At 40.4% G+C, this 16628-nt stretch overlaps 1 protein-coding gene across 1 annotated transcript; it reads right to left on the reverse strand.

Annotated features, from left to right (window-relative positions):
* Nucleotides 1-4102: 4102 nt before the first annotated feature.
* Nucleotides 4103-12963, reverse strand: tbx1 (T-box transcription factor 1). The gene is made up of 8 exons (XM_053325437.1): nt 12714-12963; nt 11129-11468; nt 8785-8886; nt 8162-8333; nt 7051-7206; nt 6076-6143; nt 5353-5453; nt 4103-4564 (listed from the first exon to the last, which is right to left on the reverse strand). The coding sequence occupies exons 1-8, from the start codon at nt 12895-12897 to the stop codon at nt 4182-4184; spliced, it is 1506 nt and encodes a 501-aa protein (XP_053181412.1). The 5' UTR covers nt 12898-12963; the 3' UTR covers nt 4103-4181.
* Nucleotides 12964-16628: the final 3665 nt, after the last annotated feature.

The raw sequence follows: 16628 nt of genomic DNA on the forward strand, positions 1-16628 counted from the left end.
GGCAAGGCTCAGCAGAAGAAATGTACACAGACGTGAAGCCAACCCATCGAAGCCATGATAGGCCTGTCACAACAGATGTTCCAGATGCAGCTGAGTGTCAAATGATGCCTCAGGTCGCATTATCATCCATCGTATGTCTCCTCATACTTCACTGGAAAGTCCTCGGCACCCCATCTCCTGGAGCCTGAGACATCTGGGCACATGAAGTGTTCTGCAGTGTAGCTGCTCCCTAAGCAGGTTGCTCTTTTCCTCCGTGAGAAAATAATGTGTCCATAAACTGTGTTTGAAAATGTTGAAAGCCTATTTAGGTGTATGTGTGCAAATGAAATGTGAAAGATATTTTCCAATAGAGTCACCATCCTGACTATATTGGTTAATATTGAGGTGTAATTCATCATAATTCCTCCAGTAGGCGCAATTTCCTTGATTTGCCACTTAAAAAGGATTCATAGTTCATTTAATTGCATTTACAAGGATTTAAAATCTAATGCTTGTCATTTTGACCAATTCAACTCTTTTTAATAGCTTAATGCAGAGGATATATGCTGCATTATTATGTTCAAGATACATGTATGTTCTTGTGTTGCTTGTATAGGCTCCTTCAGATGACCTCAGCTGAGGTTTCAGAGCAGGGTTACAAAATTAGGGAATTCTATGACTTCAGTGTCAAGAAGAAGTAATACTGCATCAAGTGATCATTAAGTGATGCATGTTTGGTGCAGAAAGATACAAAAATGCAGGTGGAGAAAGCCCCCCCCCCCCTCTAAATTGAACTGTACTGGCTTAAAATAACTCCTACAATAATTAAAATGACTATGTTTTGCTAGTACAACACTGCAATCTTATTTGGATGTTCCTGTGAATCAACAGAGTTTCTTGGACCCTGAAGAAAGGCATTTAAACTTAGGTTACGTTTTTATCAAGACACTTTTTTGTTTACCAAAGTGGGTGTCCTGGAAACTATGGTCCTTATGATAATTAGCCTGTTAGTAAGAAAAAAACTGACGTATTTAAATTACTATATTTCTGAAAATATAACAGTCCTATTTGGGCAGTTTTTATGGTCGTTACTTACATAGGTGCCTTTATATTGGCTAAATGGACTGTGCTTGCGCAGTTTCGTTGCTCCTTTTTTGTTGTGTAACCCATAATTAGCCCAACTGTCGCCTTTTGACCCTTCTCTCCCCCCTACTTGTTGCCCTCGCGCAACCCCCCACGAGGCTCGGCGGCACGGATACAGTCTCGTGGTTCCTCTCGCTGGCCTCGGCACCTGCAGGCCGTCGTCGGGTCACACCAGGCGGGCTTCACATCTCCAGACCGTCGCTTCCTGACCAGACTGCACAGGAACCCACAATATGTCACTGAATAGGTTGTGTGGACTTCTGACTGGCTGAGCAGTAAAGTTTTGAAACTATTTTTTCTTTTTAATAATTTGTTTATCCTGTAGCTATGCAGTTACTCGACGTGATAAAAAATAATAAGCTAATAGGCTACAGTCGGTTATTGCCTATATGAAATAGCAAAGCAGACAAAATAATAATACAATTTGGCTAACCTGTAGAATTTCTTAGGTTAAAAAAGTTATATTAGAACCTGAATACCTCTTTACCACTGAAATGTAAATACAAGTTAGGACGCAAAAGGAAATTTTTGGTATTTAAATTCACACATAATGAAATGGTCTCTTATCAGCAGGGGCGGATTCAGTGATTTGGCGGCTGCAGGCAAACTCCGTCTTCATATATTTTCTGGAACTAAATGTTGGTGTTGGCGGTGGTAGTCTACCACTGGTAGAAATAGCTACTACAAAGTACTCCCTTAAAAACTATCAATACTGCACAGTAAAAATATCATAGTAAAAGTCCTGCATTAAAATTTTGACTTATTATGAGCACAGTGTACTTACATGTACTTAACATTTGTTCAAGGTGGAGCTTTTAATTTTTATCCTAATGCTAAATAGTTGAATCAGTAATAATGCATTATATTTTATTCGTTATATTTTGTTAGTGAGTAAATCTTATGTCAGGAAAATGTTTTTCCTCTGAAGTTGAAGTATAACATTTCCTAAAAAGTACTTTGTGGGCCTTTATTAAGTTATTTTGGCAGATAGCAACATAATTCAATATTTTTCATATGTAAACACAATAATAAATCTATAGCTGCTTGGGGCCCTTTTAGTTGGGGGCCCCAGGCAGTTGCCTACCCTACTTGCACCTGGTTATCAGCTAACATTAACTTGTTTCCATTAGACTAGTAGCATTAAGTACAGTGTTTACTTCTTGCAAATTAAACATTTTAGGCCAATTACTTTTTAAATGGAACATTATCATGTTTACTGTCCACAATGACATTATAATAAAGAAAATAACATCAAAGCTGGAGCTGCTTGCAATAGTCTCACCGCACAAACAAACCAAAAAATTATACAACCAATTAGTCAGCGTTTAAATGAGTGGAAACATTATTTAACCTTTGACACCTTTACAAGCCATTAAACAGTCAGAGGTCAGGCGCCCTCAGGCATCCTCTTCCGCTGCTGCCTGCTCAATGGCAGCTGTGTTCAAGGAGAAAAAAATACATTATTGAAATGAATTATTAGGTTAGGTTTCCCTTTGTATCGTGACAGGCACAAATCCTGAAGCAGAAGTTTTTTGGGGTTTTTTTCCCCCCCAATGAGATTAACCTTGACAACAAAGCATTCCTGGGACTTCAAATAGGGGATGGAAATGACTGCACAGATAGGAGGGAGTGACATTCTGAAAATATCACCAACTGTCCCATTAACAATGAGCAATGATATCCTTTTTAGGGACAGGGGAAAATGTGATTGCTGTGTGAGTGACATGACATAATGTCCTTTTTATGTGTGTGTGTGTGTGTGTGTGTGTGTGTGTGTGTGTGTGTGTGTGTGGGGAGGGGGTTGAAAACTAGAATTTTATTTCAGAATTTAGAATAATTTAATAAACATTTTACCAAATAATAAACACAGTAATATGAATGATTATAATGTCTTTAATAATATAACTTTAAAGTCATTTTATTTCTTTTAATATGGAGATGCTTTACATCTAACAATGCGCTAATTCAATTTTGTTAAAGACTTTCAGTAGTAGGTAATCAATGGAAGACTTTGTCAAAAAACTACGTCCTTCAATGTGAAAGTCTCTGGGACAGTTGTACATGTGGTCACTAATAGGAAAGTATGTGTAGTATAGTAGATGAGTGTGCTTATGTGTGTTTTTTTCCATAAAACCAGGTGCAGATCTCAACATTTGAACTGCAGCACATAACAGTTCAGTCTAATGTTTAGACAGCTTCCAGCGGACACCTCAACCCATTTCAACAGGGAAAATCCGGTCGGAGAAACCTGAACAATGCTATCAGTGAGGTAAGCTTTTTTTTTCTTTTTGTCTACCCTACCCCTTCTGCAGACGGCGCTTTTGAATGGAAGATCGGCACAAAGATTTTTTTTTTTTTTTATGAATTACAAGAATTTAATGTTTATTTTACAGATACAGAACAGTCATTCTGCTTCATTTATTTACTTTTGAATTGCTGCAAGTCAGTGCCATGGTACAAGCTTCTCAGAACGGCTCAAGATGTTCAGAAGTTTCAGTTTCAAAATCAAATCTTGCTCTGTTTTTTTTTTTTAACCTCAAACAAAAACATTTCGATGTGTTTCGACACCCTCTCTGATGAGCTCAACATGCAAACATCTCGTCTACCTAGAAGGTTGAAGGACTATATAACATATGGCTTTTTTGAAAGCAATAAAAACAAGGCAAATCAAAAAGTGCATCCAACACAAAAAAAAACAAAAAAAAAAAACAATTCCAGTCTGTGATCAGAGATATTGTCCGTGTTAAGGAGATGTCCCTCCTGTCTCCTACGTTTGCTGGCTCAATGTCTGCAGCACTCTGGTAAGAGGTGCTAATGCGGAGCTAATTGCCATTTGGGTTCAAACGTCAAAGCAGACCTCTTCAAGGGCTCAGAGCAGGTGCCCACACTTCCCGCAAAGATGCATTTCCTTTAAATAAATACGGCAGGGTTTATCCAGCAGAAAGGAGTTTCATCCCGTGAATGTGCCCCGCAGGTTGTGTAAGCCGTCAATAGACAGGACTGTGTTGCTTTTCCTGTCTGTTTCCATTCCCACAATGCTGTTCGCCGCTTAGCAGTCATTATCTGGGCCCGTAGTCATAGTTAGAGGGGCCACTGGTGGCTGAGTACATGTTAGCTGTGGCTGGGTTCATGTGGTGGTGGTACGTGTGTCCTCTGATGCTGGGTAAAGGGTAGGGCGAAGGCCTGGTTTTGGCTCCCAGGTAGTGTTCATAGGTGGTGGGGTACTTGTAGGGGTGGTGGTGCAGGGTGTCTGGGGGTAGACTGTGGGGGTCCGACCGAAGGTCGTGCGGAGGACTGGGTCGGCCACTGGTGAGCGGGACAGCGTGGAGGCCTCCCGGGACGGGCAGGGCGGGGCTGAGGACCCGGGACATCAGCTGGTGAGCCGGGTCAGCGTGTATAGGCGTGCCGCTGGGGTCTCGCTCGTATTCCCGCCTACTGTCTTCTGTGCAGGAAAAACATGAAGGAAAAAATTAGAAGAGTCAGAAACAGCCGGCATGTTGTACATACCAGCGCGTTGTGTATATTTGCTTTAAAACGAGTGTGTTCAGTTGTGTTTGACAGATACAGGTATTGATACTGACGTGTGTTTGGTTTGAAGCCTATGACAGTATGTATTGAATAAATTCCCCAAAAAGAAATAGAAATATGTATTACAATCCAGGCTGGGTGGGATCAATATTCAAACCACTTGACATTAATATTCTACATTGAAAAACAGTATAATTAATACTTTTAAATTGTAATAATAATCAAAAATATTTAAGCATAGAAAAAGCACATTTTACTTAGAATGCTGCATGCAGAGCTTGGCAATCTAAAACAATATTATAAAATGCCTTAAAATAGATTAAAAGCTCTTTAAAACCAAGTCACATTCTGCCCTTGAAAAAAGATTTAATTGATAAAATTGTTACAAAACTAATCAAAGACACTATGTTAAGAAAATCAAAGTTTTACAGGGCTGTGGTCACTTACAAAATAACAAACGCCTCTATTATGTTTGCAGTGAGTGACACTGACTGGCTGATATTTGATGTTTAATTAAAGGCCAGTGCTGGCCTGATCCTGACTGCACGAGTTAAGGATAAGAAAGTAAAAGAAGATGAGATGAAACATGCCACCAGTCGAAAGAAAACCATTTCTTTGTTGGCTGAATAACACAACGTGACTTTGTTTCATGTTTGATAGCCGGCATGAGTTGTGAAATGAAACAAAGAGCGAGTTGCAGACCTTTCTCTGTGCCGTTCTGCTGAGGGGGAGATGACATTGGGTTTCTTGTTCTGGCAAAGGCACTCATTATTGGCAGAGAGCCTGGCCTGTGATTCCTGGGCCTGGAGCGGGGAGAATGGATTCAGTTACACACTCATTTAATGAATGCCAAGGGCACAATTTCTTTATTATATATTAAAATGATGAATGCACATTTTAAGTTTACACTGATGCATGTAATTAGCATTTACACATGAACAGGCCCTCAATTTACAATGTATGAAATGTAAATGTGAAGCAACCTATTACATGACTCAGATTGGACTATTTTTTTTAATGATCAAAAAATACCCTTAAACTTTCAAATTCAGTGAATGCTTGAAAGGAAAAACTAGTAATTTGCAGAGGTGGATGAACAGAAGAAGAAGCGTTTGTTTTAGCTGCCTATACAGTACCAGGTGGGTGGGGTTTACTACACTTTGACAATTACAAGTGTGTCTGGTAATTTGTCAATGACAGAAAAGCACAGTCGATTAACTCTGAAACAATATCCAGTGATTTCTAAACTTCATAGCGCTCATTGTGTGCTTTCATATAGTAAACTCCACCCATCTGGCACCTTTGTGTGATAAAACAAACAACCAAAGTATTTTTCAAAATGCTCTGTGGCCCTGGGTCTGTTGTACATTTTTACATCATGTGGAAACATGCCAAAAAGACTGTTATATGAGTGTAAGCGCTCACCAGTCCTCTGGGTCACAGTCCCTGAAGCCCTTTGCAAATGGATTGCTGGCTATCTTCAGCTGCGTGATCTGAAATCAAGGGAAATAAACCTCAGTATGTGTGTACACTGCAGTTATACACAGTGTCATTTCCATTTCTATTAAAGCAGCAGTGATAGACTGCCGTGACGGGCTGAAAAGTGAGGCGGAAAAGCCACTTTCTAAAAAGTATTTCCAAAAGCATTTCAACACACCACCTTTTTTTCATAAAATATGCAAATAAACAGCTGCAGCTCTGTTGTTCATATTTATTACAAGTGATTAAAAGTTTCAATTAATTTACTCCCCACGAATACAGAGTTCATGTTATTGTTTTTCTGCACTCTCCACTGCACTAAAGCTTTTACAACTGCATCTTTTTTTGATTTACAATTTCCCATTCAGGCACATTACAACCCCAGTCACACTGTAATAATGATTGTAACTTGAGTAGACTTCTCATCATTATAATTCCTTTACATTTAATTTCAAAGCCAGCTACTTCATATCATTTTCTCTCCATTAATGGAAGATAATCATTTGTGGAAGGGGCGCATTAGACACAGTAACTGCAGCCATCAGGGCTTTTTTTATTTATTCTAATGTTTCACTATGTAAACGCGCTGAAGACGCGACACTGATGGAAAACAGCAGGGACGACGCAGCACAGACAAACACAGTGTGCACAATGATCAGATAATGCTGCACACAACTAACTAAACACACTGATTGAGTTTCTCCAATGCATGAAATGTAGCGTAGAAAAAACAAACAGCAGCCTCCTTTTTTACAAATACTGACCTCTTCTTAGGCCTTCGTCGCTGTAATATTTTTCTGAAGACATTACCGTAATATTGATATAATGTGCACATAAAACAAATGCTATATATGTCTGGCAGTGGGATGCTTGAAGTGTGTTGTCTGCGCACACGCATAGGCCATTAAGAAGATTTCTTACCCGGTGGTTCTGGTAGGCTGTGACCGCAGTGAAGCGAGTTTCTTCAAACACAAAGGTTTTATAATTCTCCTCCGCGTACTTCTCGCTGTCCTTGCGGGGGTCCACATAAACCACATGAAACCTGGGCTGGTAGCGGTGCATGGAGTTCAGAATGATCTGTAAAAGATAAAGCATGCATTAACACCCACCTATAATGCGCACTACTCTTCTATGTTCGGAGGCTTCGATGATATTTTAGTTTCAATGTAATATAGTGGCAATTAAATTAATAAATAGGTGGTTTTATCCGGAAAAAAAATAAAAATAAAATATACAAAGATGGAGTTGGATGACTTATCTAAAATGAGGATAATTTGCCAAATATTAATACCTTGTCATTCATCTCCATTGTGGACAGGAGCAGGTTTGGTAAATGCTTTTAAATGCAGCAATAACGTTGAACTAAAACTACATGAGGATATTAATAGCATTACTCTCAATTGGACGCCTAAACCGCGGACAATGATTAATGAATAATGTCTCGTTGTTCTCAACATTCACTAAAATGTAACTAAAATTAAAAGTAAAAAAAAAGAAGCAAAAATACTATTTTGCTTTTTAATTTCACAACTATTGCAATGACAGTGAGGCAGTTTGGGAAAAGCTCAAATAGCAGTGGTGAAATACTCCTCTTCCTTTTTTCGTCATTTTTGGAGTAAAGCCTGATGCGCAGCGTCATTTTGTGGATTGAAAATAGGCCTTTGGCAACAACTGAGGATTACTCACAAAATCAACCATTATTACATGTTGAGTATCCATTTGAGATTTGAAGGAGTAAAATTCATTCTGCATAAATAATGAGTTTACATTTAGCCTTGTTGAACTTTTATAGGCTATTCTAATGTGTCAGTAACATTTGCATATAATCTTTATATGGTGCTTAATTCTTCTACGTCTTCAGTATTATCTTTACAGTCAATTAAATAGCTTTTTTATTCTGATTTGCATCTAATTGTTGCTCTTTTTCTAAATTGAACTCGGTGATCTCTGCGCCGGTACATTCCGATGGTCATGTTGGAGGCTGTGAGTCTTTTTTGCATGCATTAATTTCCTCTTGCAGCCGTGTACTTACGTGGCCGTTGTCATCCAGGAGGTTGTTGGTGAGTTTGAGTTTATCAAAAGAGACGATCTGCTTCATCCACTGCGCGCCTTTGGCCGGAGAATCCGGGTGGTAGTGGACCCTTCCCGGTGTAGCGGGATCAGCTTTACCGGCCACCAGCCACGATGAGCTGTGGAACGCATACCTGCAGGATCCAGAGACGTGAATCAGACACAAGTTTCCAGGTAGCACTGTGGTGAAACATTTCCCCTTTGCTCTCTCCTCAATTATGCATTCCTAATTAAAATTATACGCCCCTCAAGGACAAATAAGTCACCTACACGCATACAAAAGGCACATGCAAGCTGCATAGAAAAATAAGACGTTCACTATAATGTCAGCATATATTAGTCATTATTTATCAATAGTAGCTTCGTCTACATGTTGTATTTTAATTACACGTAGGCCTATGTGTGTATGTGTAAATTCATGCATTCCCATATATTTATTACGCAGGCCTACAAGGCTTATTATACTGTAGGAGTTTTTTCAGCGTTGTGTAGTTTAATAGTGGAAAGTGTGGGTCCTGCTACTCAGTAAAACCCTTCACAGACCTGTAAGTGTGTCATTTATCTAAAGACGCCTAAACAAGTTACCTGTAACGTTTGTCGTCCACAGGCAGGAAGTCCATCAGAAGCATGTAGTCTGCCATGGGATCCATCCCAAATATTTTCACTTGGAAAGTTGGAAACATTCTCCTGGCGAAGACAAAAATCATGCAATGAGTGTTAGATCGAGACTCTAGGTGGTTGCTATTGCAGCACATTTTGTTTTCATGTCCCACTTTTAGAAACTGGATCTATGCATGTGTGTGTGTCTGTATGTGTGTGTGTGTGTGTGTGTGTGTGTGTGTGTGTGTGTGTGTGTGTGTGTGTGTGTGTGTGTGTGTGTGTGTGTGTGTGACAGCGGTGTTTGAAACAGTTTGAATTATTTAGAATTTAAAAGAGGAGCCAACAAATGATTTTTGCCAAAGTATTTTTCAGAAAGAAAAACGTGTTTGAGAGAGACGAGCAGCTCCAGGCCGTCAGAGCTTAATTTGGTCCGAGCTGGAGGCTACAAGAAGTCAGAGACTTCAAACTATTAGAAATGACGTGATCCAGTCCGTGCGTAACCAGATAAAATGCTGCCTGATGGGAATAGAGTTTCGGGTTTGTTGCCTTTTAGCTTCGCTTTTGTAACTTCTGGCAAAGGAGCATTAATTTCTCCTCTGCCCTTTTGATGAATTCCAGACACACGAAAGCCTACAGACATGTACAGGAAACATACACACGCGTGCAGAGGTGTTATTTTGGATATAGGCGACGCGGATTTGCAGTTTTTATACTCACGATTTAAAAGTATGTCCATAAATATGTTTTTATACATAGAAAAATCTCTGCATCTTGATATACTGGTGACCTATATTCATTTATTTACAATCACATTTTTTAACTATAAATTTAGATTAAATTGCTTTATTTTTGCTGCACTTTTTGGACTTGCAAATACAGCGGCACAACAATGTTTTTCTTCTTTTCACCTCATCCACGTTATTCTGTAGGGCAGATTTATATCCTACAAGAACATCAGTTGTAAATTGAGTAATCCGCCGAGTCAGTGAAAGGGATCCTAAAATCAACGCTCAATTAACGTCAGTGTTGTGGCTAGGTGAGGCTGAAGGAGCGTTTAAAGTGCTCTGCAGTAGATCTCCTTTCTCCTGTCAGACAGCGCAGCGCGGCGAAACTCAACCCTCACTTTCAGGATTAAATCAATTATCTGAAGGCCTTTTATATTATTATTACTGTTATTATCATACTGGATTAACCCGGGGCGTCTACACTATCCTGTCTGCCTTATCTAGTGTTTATTTAAAGAAAATAATTGCTGCTGAATATTAAGAGTAACATTTGAATGACTCCCCTCAAAGGTCAGAGGTCAGAACTTGTAGGTTTTGAGTCCTGCTCAACAAAACCAGCGAATAAAGTGCAAAATCTGCAGCGGAAAAACAAACTTTCTAATTTGTCTAAATGTATTCGAAATAAGGAAAACAAGCAAGCACGTGCCGAGGTCTAAATAGAAAAACAAGACGGCAACAGTGTTATCAGCTTGTGTAGAGGAAACGTGGATTAAACGCCGTAATGGTCCGTGTAACAGCGGTGCGTAAAATTGAGGCTGACGGTGAAGAAAAGCAGCCGAGAGTCAGAGTTATTGCATCTATAAAACAGCAGGATCAGATCAACATGGTGTTTACAGCTGACACACATACACACCACATACGCACACACACACATAGCCTACACACACACACACACACACACACACATCAAGCACACACCATGCCTTTGGCCTCCTAATTTATGCGCCTTTAAACTTTTCTAAAGCTGCTCAGCAAACTGCAGCTTTGAAACAAATCTTTTATAAAGCAGACAGCAGGATTATAGGTGTTAATGCGCGAAAAACAAGGTGATGATTTCAGTTTATTGTTCAGTAATGCGAGGCACTTTTACCACTAGATAGTAGCTTGTTTGAACTCAGAAATTAATTATACTGCTGAATAATTCATAATAAAAAATAGATAAACTTCAAAAAAGGAAAATAAACTATATATTTTTAATGAAATTATTCATATTTTTGCTTGCTCCTCTTTGTAATTGTACGTGTGTGTATATGACCAAAATTAAAGAACAGCGAAGCTTAATCGAAATATACTGTATATTCTACGTATTTGATTTGCGTCATAAATATAAAAAAACTCAAAAATACTTTAATTTTAAATATAAAAAAAATCCCAAAAATCATTTGATGCTATCGTTGTTATTTTTTTAAGGCAGGTCAAAAAGTTAAGACTAACAATTAAATAAAGCTGAACATATATTCGCTATTTGTTCGGTCCACATTTGCATCGGGCTTATGCGGAGAAAAGTAACTCGTCTACCCTTCCTGTGTGTTATTTGCGCTCACCTGCCAGCCTTGGTGACGATCATCTCCGTGCCCAGCTGATTAAATTCGTCCCATAAAGCTTTCATCTCCAGCTGGACGTTAATGTTGGCCACTTTGGGGTTCTTCTTGACGATGCTTTTGCTGTTCGGTGTGGAGTTGGAGGAAGACGAGGAGCAGTTCGGAGTCCCGTTGTCGCTCGGCGGGGCCTGGCCAGGGTTGGACCCCGGGTAGTTGTAGTTGTGCTGGGCGGCCGGACAGGGCTCAAAGTGGGACTCATGTTGACTGTACGGGTCCCCGGGGGACGGAGAAAGGTGGTAGCCCCCCGGCGTGTTGAGGCTGCTCAGGCTGCTCGTCGTGAAGGCTGCAACATCGCAAAAATGGGACAGCTGCGTCAGCCACGGACTGGATATGGCTGAAATCATCCCAAAAGACTGGATTTACTAAATATGCCTTGCACTTTGAGTCGGTTACAACACACACAGTAAAAACAGAAGCAGGATTCAGTGATCTCCAAATGAAGATGTCAGGCAGAAGTGCACCCCTTTCGGTTTAAAAGTTTCCGTCTCGGCTGCTCATTAATCCCTGAGGTTGCATCCACTGCCAGCATACTAAAGTCTGCCTGATCTAAAATACCAAACGTCCGAATAGTGACGAAATGTTTCCAAAAGCTTCGTCGCTCTCGTCGAAATCTCTGAACTATTCGCACAAACGAGCTTCGAGTGCGTGTGAATTAGGTTTTCTCTTTGGATCGATTGCGCTCTGAGCGGCCTCTGTTGTGCGCTGCTGCTGTGTGTTAAACTGCAACCCAGTCTCCTCTCTTATCTGACGCAGGGGGCCTCCCCTTTGCGATAAAACCGGTTCTTATTTCTATTTAGATAAGGAACTGCAGGTAATGTGCCTTTTCCTCGCCTTGGGACGAGACTGATTGACAGAGAAGTGCGCCCCTTTTTAATGGGCTTTCCGGCACCCATTTAACTTTTGGATAAGGATATCGCCCACATCACCCCGTTAACAAACAATAGAGGATCTGGCCCGCAGAGTGGAGTTTAAACGGGTTACAAGGTAAACACACATTGATTTGCATGAACAAACAAACAGGCAGCAGGTGACTGTTGCTTATTGGACAAATAGATCTATGGAATTGATAGACACCCCCTCCGTGCTGGATATGCTTATTATGGACTGTTTTTACCATTACGCACAGGGTGCCCGTGTAAACCCTCCTCCTCCTCCTGGCTTCATTTTCAATGTAGGCCTATGTGATTCTGTCCACGAATTAAAGTTGACTCAACGCGTTTGGGTTTTGGAATGGGAAACTTTTTTTCTCCACTCTGGCTGCTTTTGTGTGGATAGATTTCTCCTCCCCTGGTGATTATTGCCAGGACTGAATTTGCATTATTTTTTTTCACATAGTGGACCAACTGTGTCAGAATAAATTTTTTTACAGTCATTTTAATTATGCAACCAAAATAACGCACTCGTGTCTGAAATCAACTGTGCGTTTTGAGAAAATATCGATTAACCGAGCAGATGCCATAGTTATGTAATTTCGGGTGAGATGTACACATGCTACAGCAGCTCTATGGCCATCAACAAACAAATTTACCTTCCATTTCCCGGGTGACAGTGCTGTAGTGCATTTTAAAGGAACAGTGGTTGTGCAGGTCTGGCTTGTCCAGGCCGGCGCTGTGTTTGTCAAACGCTGCGTTTCCTGCTTGCTCTGCAGCCGAAATCAGAGAGGCAATACTGAAAGCATTTGCCTTTGGAGAGAGGGGACCGCCGTCGTCCATAGGCAAGGGATCGAGTCGGGAAAAGCCGTCCCTCCTCCTCCTCCTCCGCTTTCCAACCGCTCAGAAAGCAGGAGAAGGCTGCGTACAATGGAGAGGAACATGCGCCAAAATGGGGTTTTCACATTCCGCCACCGGCGATCCGTGGGTGCGAGATTCAGGGGTAGACAGTTCTTAAAGTATTCCCACGGCTACTGTGAAGACGCGAAAAGCTCCCCGGTGCTCAGACTCATTTGATTAACCCTTAAACACCTCCTGGTGTCAAAACATAGTTCATCCGCAGAGAAGAGAGAGAGAGAGCTTGCCTTGTTTCTCCTCCGGTCGGTGGCGGGGTGGTGTCATCTGAGTACTGCCTTGAGGAGAAGCTACTACTGCTACGAGAATGTCAAAAGTGAGCGAGAGATCCACGCCTCCCCTGCACCACAAGGAAAAAAGTGTCTGCGCTCTGCACTGGATGTTTTATTTCAATAAGAGCTTGTCAGTCATTTGAATTCAACTCCAACGTCATTGCAATGTCCGGCTTCAAAGTGCGCCACTTTTCCAGTAAATTATGCGCCCATATATGTGAGTGCATATTTTAGCTGTCCAAGCCCCAAAAGCGCTGCCCAGTCCCCGAGTTTGCATGGAACATCAGAGGCTGCACTGCAAAAAAAATACACAATCTTAAGAGTCTTTTACGCAGAGTTTATCCTTAAAAGGTATCCCCATTTAAACAAGATATAAGAAATAGTAGTCAAACAGAGATTCATACACATTGTTTACTTCAGTTTCAAATGTTAGGAGTCAAGTAACACACACAGAGAGAAGAATATTACTTTTAATCCAATCGGAAAGACAATAGTAGAAATGCAGCAATGGAAAAAAGGGAGAAGTGTGAGATATTTCACTATATTAAAGGCACGATTCACTAGTTTTAGATAGTTAAGGCTCTGCATTATAACAGTACTTTTACTCATTCACACCAACCATCCATCCTTGCACTTACTTATTTGTCTATTGAACTCTGTTGCAAACTCAATATAACGTCAAATCCCTCATTTTCACACGAATATATCTCAAATTTACGCAGTCCATTACTTCTGATATACTTTTTTTTTACGCACAGAGACACACACACATTTTTTTACGAAGCAGAACACCATCCGTGCAGTCAGTAAACAGAGAGCATAAACACACGTGGCACTTGAGGCTGAGGCTGGAGCTGGACTTGACCTCTCCGCCTTTGCGCCTCCAGTATCGCCTCGTTGACTCTCAGCTTATCGAGGTCCAGCTTTAATGTGCCGCAACCAAAGATGTGTTTTGCAGGGTGGGGGACGGCTGTAGCAGCGCCCGGATAGAGTCTAATTTACACCGGAGTCATTAAATTAAGTGTGAAGGCAGCAGCGGGGTTCTTGATAGGATAAAGCAGTTAGAGGATTAGCCTTATTTGTTTAGGATGTTTCTCCACAGGAGGCAGGGAGTATAAATAAACTACTGCAATATGTTGCTAAATGCAAATATTTAGACGGATGGACAGATAGGTAGATAGATAGGTAGATAGTTGAAAATGACTTTGGAAGACATTATGCACGATTGCAGCTCACACTCTCTTGTGTTTATTAATGAAGTGAGCCTGTGCGCATTGATTACTTTAAAAGAAATCAAGCGTGGCAAAGTTAAAACCGGTGCAAACCATCGCCCACATGATATATTCCTCCCAGTTGTATGTCGGCCTTTAAACTTTTTTTTTTTTTTTTTTTTTTTTTTTTATCAGATATGATGCCATCAATACCGACTCACTTCATCATTGCCAAGTCGGAAGCCTCCTTTGTAAATACTCAGGTGATAACAGACAAAATACAGGAGCGGATCAAAATGGGAAGAGACTGTGTTGGAATTCGCTCGCAGGCCTCAGCAGCGGCCAAAGCACAGCGGAGGCATTCAACAGTGCACTTGAGAACATAAAGACAAACTTATAGGACACAGTTAGAAGGGGAAAAAAGTCACATTTTAATTTTCTTTACGGGAAATAACAATCCTAACTTATTTAAGAATGGTTCCATTCATATAGATGAAATAATACCAGGGCAGAATGAAGATTGAAGCATAATAATGGATTAAATATGAGTGTATTAGTATACATGAACTGATAATTTAAGTTTTGTTATGGAAAAGAACCTGATTACTTTCGTTACATGGAAGTGAGCAAGTGATGAATCAAATTCAGGAAGCTGAATCTCTGCAGTGAAATATCACACGAGTTTAAATCTTTTGAGTAAAATAGATATAAACCCACTATTAGTTACAACACACGCATTTTAACACACTGCTTATTACTTAGAGCCTCGTGATTTTTCTTGTTATCATCCAAGCAACTAAAACAGGAGAACAAACTCATATTTAGTTCAATCTAAAATAAATATTTGACTCCATGTTCTGCTGACTGTACATTACAGAATGAAACACACAGCCCAAACCTGACAGCAACTAGACAAAGTGGGGGAAGTATGTGAACAGCTCTTACTGATTAGAGGATACAGGCCTGCACACTCGGCTGCACCGTTTCACTGATTCATGGAGACAGAAAAACGTGGACACGCATACATTTCTCTACCAGCTACTGCTCTATTGTCAATATAAAATGTATTTATTTATTGTATCATAAATATTATAAAGTTGAAATTCTTTACAAAGTTTTTAAAATGGTTTGATAATTTTAGGTCCTGCTTGTGGACTAGTTAGTCATAAATTCCTGCTGAACCAATGTCTTTTGAAATTTGACTGAAGTTGCGGGCATCACTTGTTTGTAACCATTTAAAGCGCCCATATGAAACTACGACGTGGCCCTGCTGATGTGGAGTTATATCAAATGCGACGTTTGCTTGCGTACTGTGCTACAGACTTTTCACCTTCATTTATTCAATTGGAAACGATGAAACAGAAAATACATCCTAAATGTAACTGATGTTAATTATTCTTATTGTTTTTAATAATGTTCGCTAATTTCGAAGACTCAATACAAAAATCGTAACTCTATATTATCTGTTTTCTAACTGATTTCCTCACACCTCTTAACCAGTGTTCTTGTCTAAGAATACACACAGACGTTAATTTACAGGCTGCTGCACAAGGATGATAGTGGGCCAAACCTTTGGGCCCTCCGTGCCATTTGGCGTGCGCTTTTACGCACAGGAATGAGCGAATAAATATTTGTTTGATAAGAACATTTCCAAACATACATTGATGTGTTTGTAAGTACAATATGTGTCTGTAACACATGCTCAGCGACTTATTTGGATAGACATTAAGATACACACAGCACAGATTTCTCGCATGTTGTTGTTGATTTTGTCCCTGTCGTCTTCTATCGGAGGCTTCTGTTCCTCATGTAGGTTAGAAACGCTTGTGTGGTCCTGCGTGTCCTGTTGTGGTAACATGACAAATCACCAAACCGAAAACACCTCCCGCCCATGCCTCATTAAATGGCACAGATCTTGTAAACGTCAAGGCTCGGCTGCTGCTATTTTTGTATTATTATTAAACAGAGACGTGATTAGATCATCGGCATATCTGGAAGGACCTGTGGGTGCGCGCTTTCTTCTTCTTCTTCTTCTTCGTCTTCTCTCTCCCTCTTCCTCTGCTCCCTCTCTCCTCCATCACCTCCTTCTCTCTCTCCCCTCCTTCTCTCTCTCTCTCTCTCTCACACACACAATAAAACAGTGTAAAAACTCCTTTGATGTTTTTATGCTTGCGTT

This window comes from Scomber japonicus, chromosome 9 (assembly GCF_027409825.1).
Source record: "Scomber japonicus isolate fScoJap1 chromosome 9, fScoJap1.pri, whole genome shotgun sequence".
NCBI classification, from domain to species: Eukaryota; Metazoa; Chordata; class Actinopteri; order Scombriformes; family Scombridae; genus Scomber; species Scomber japonicus.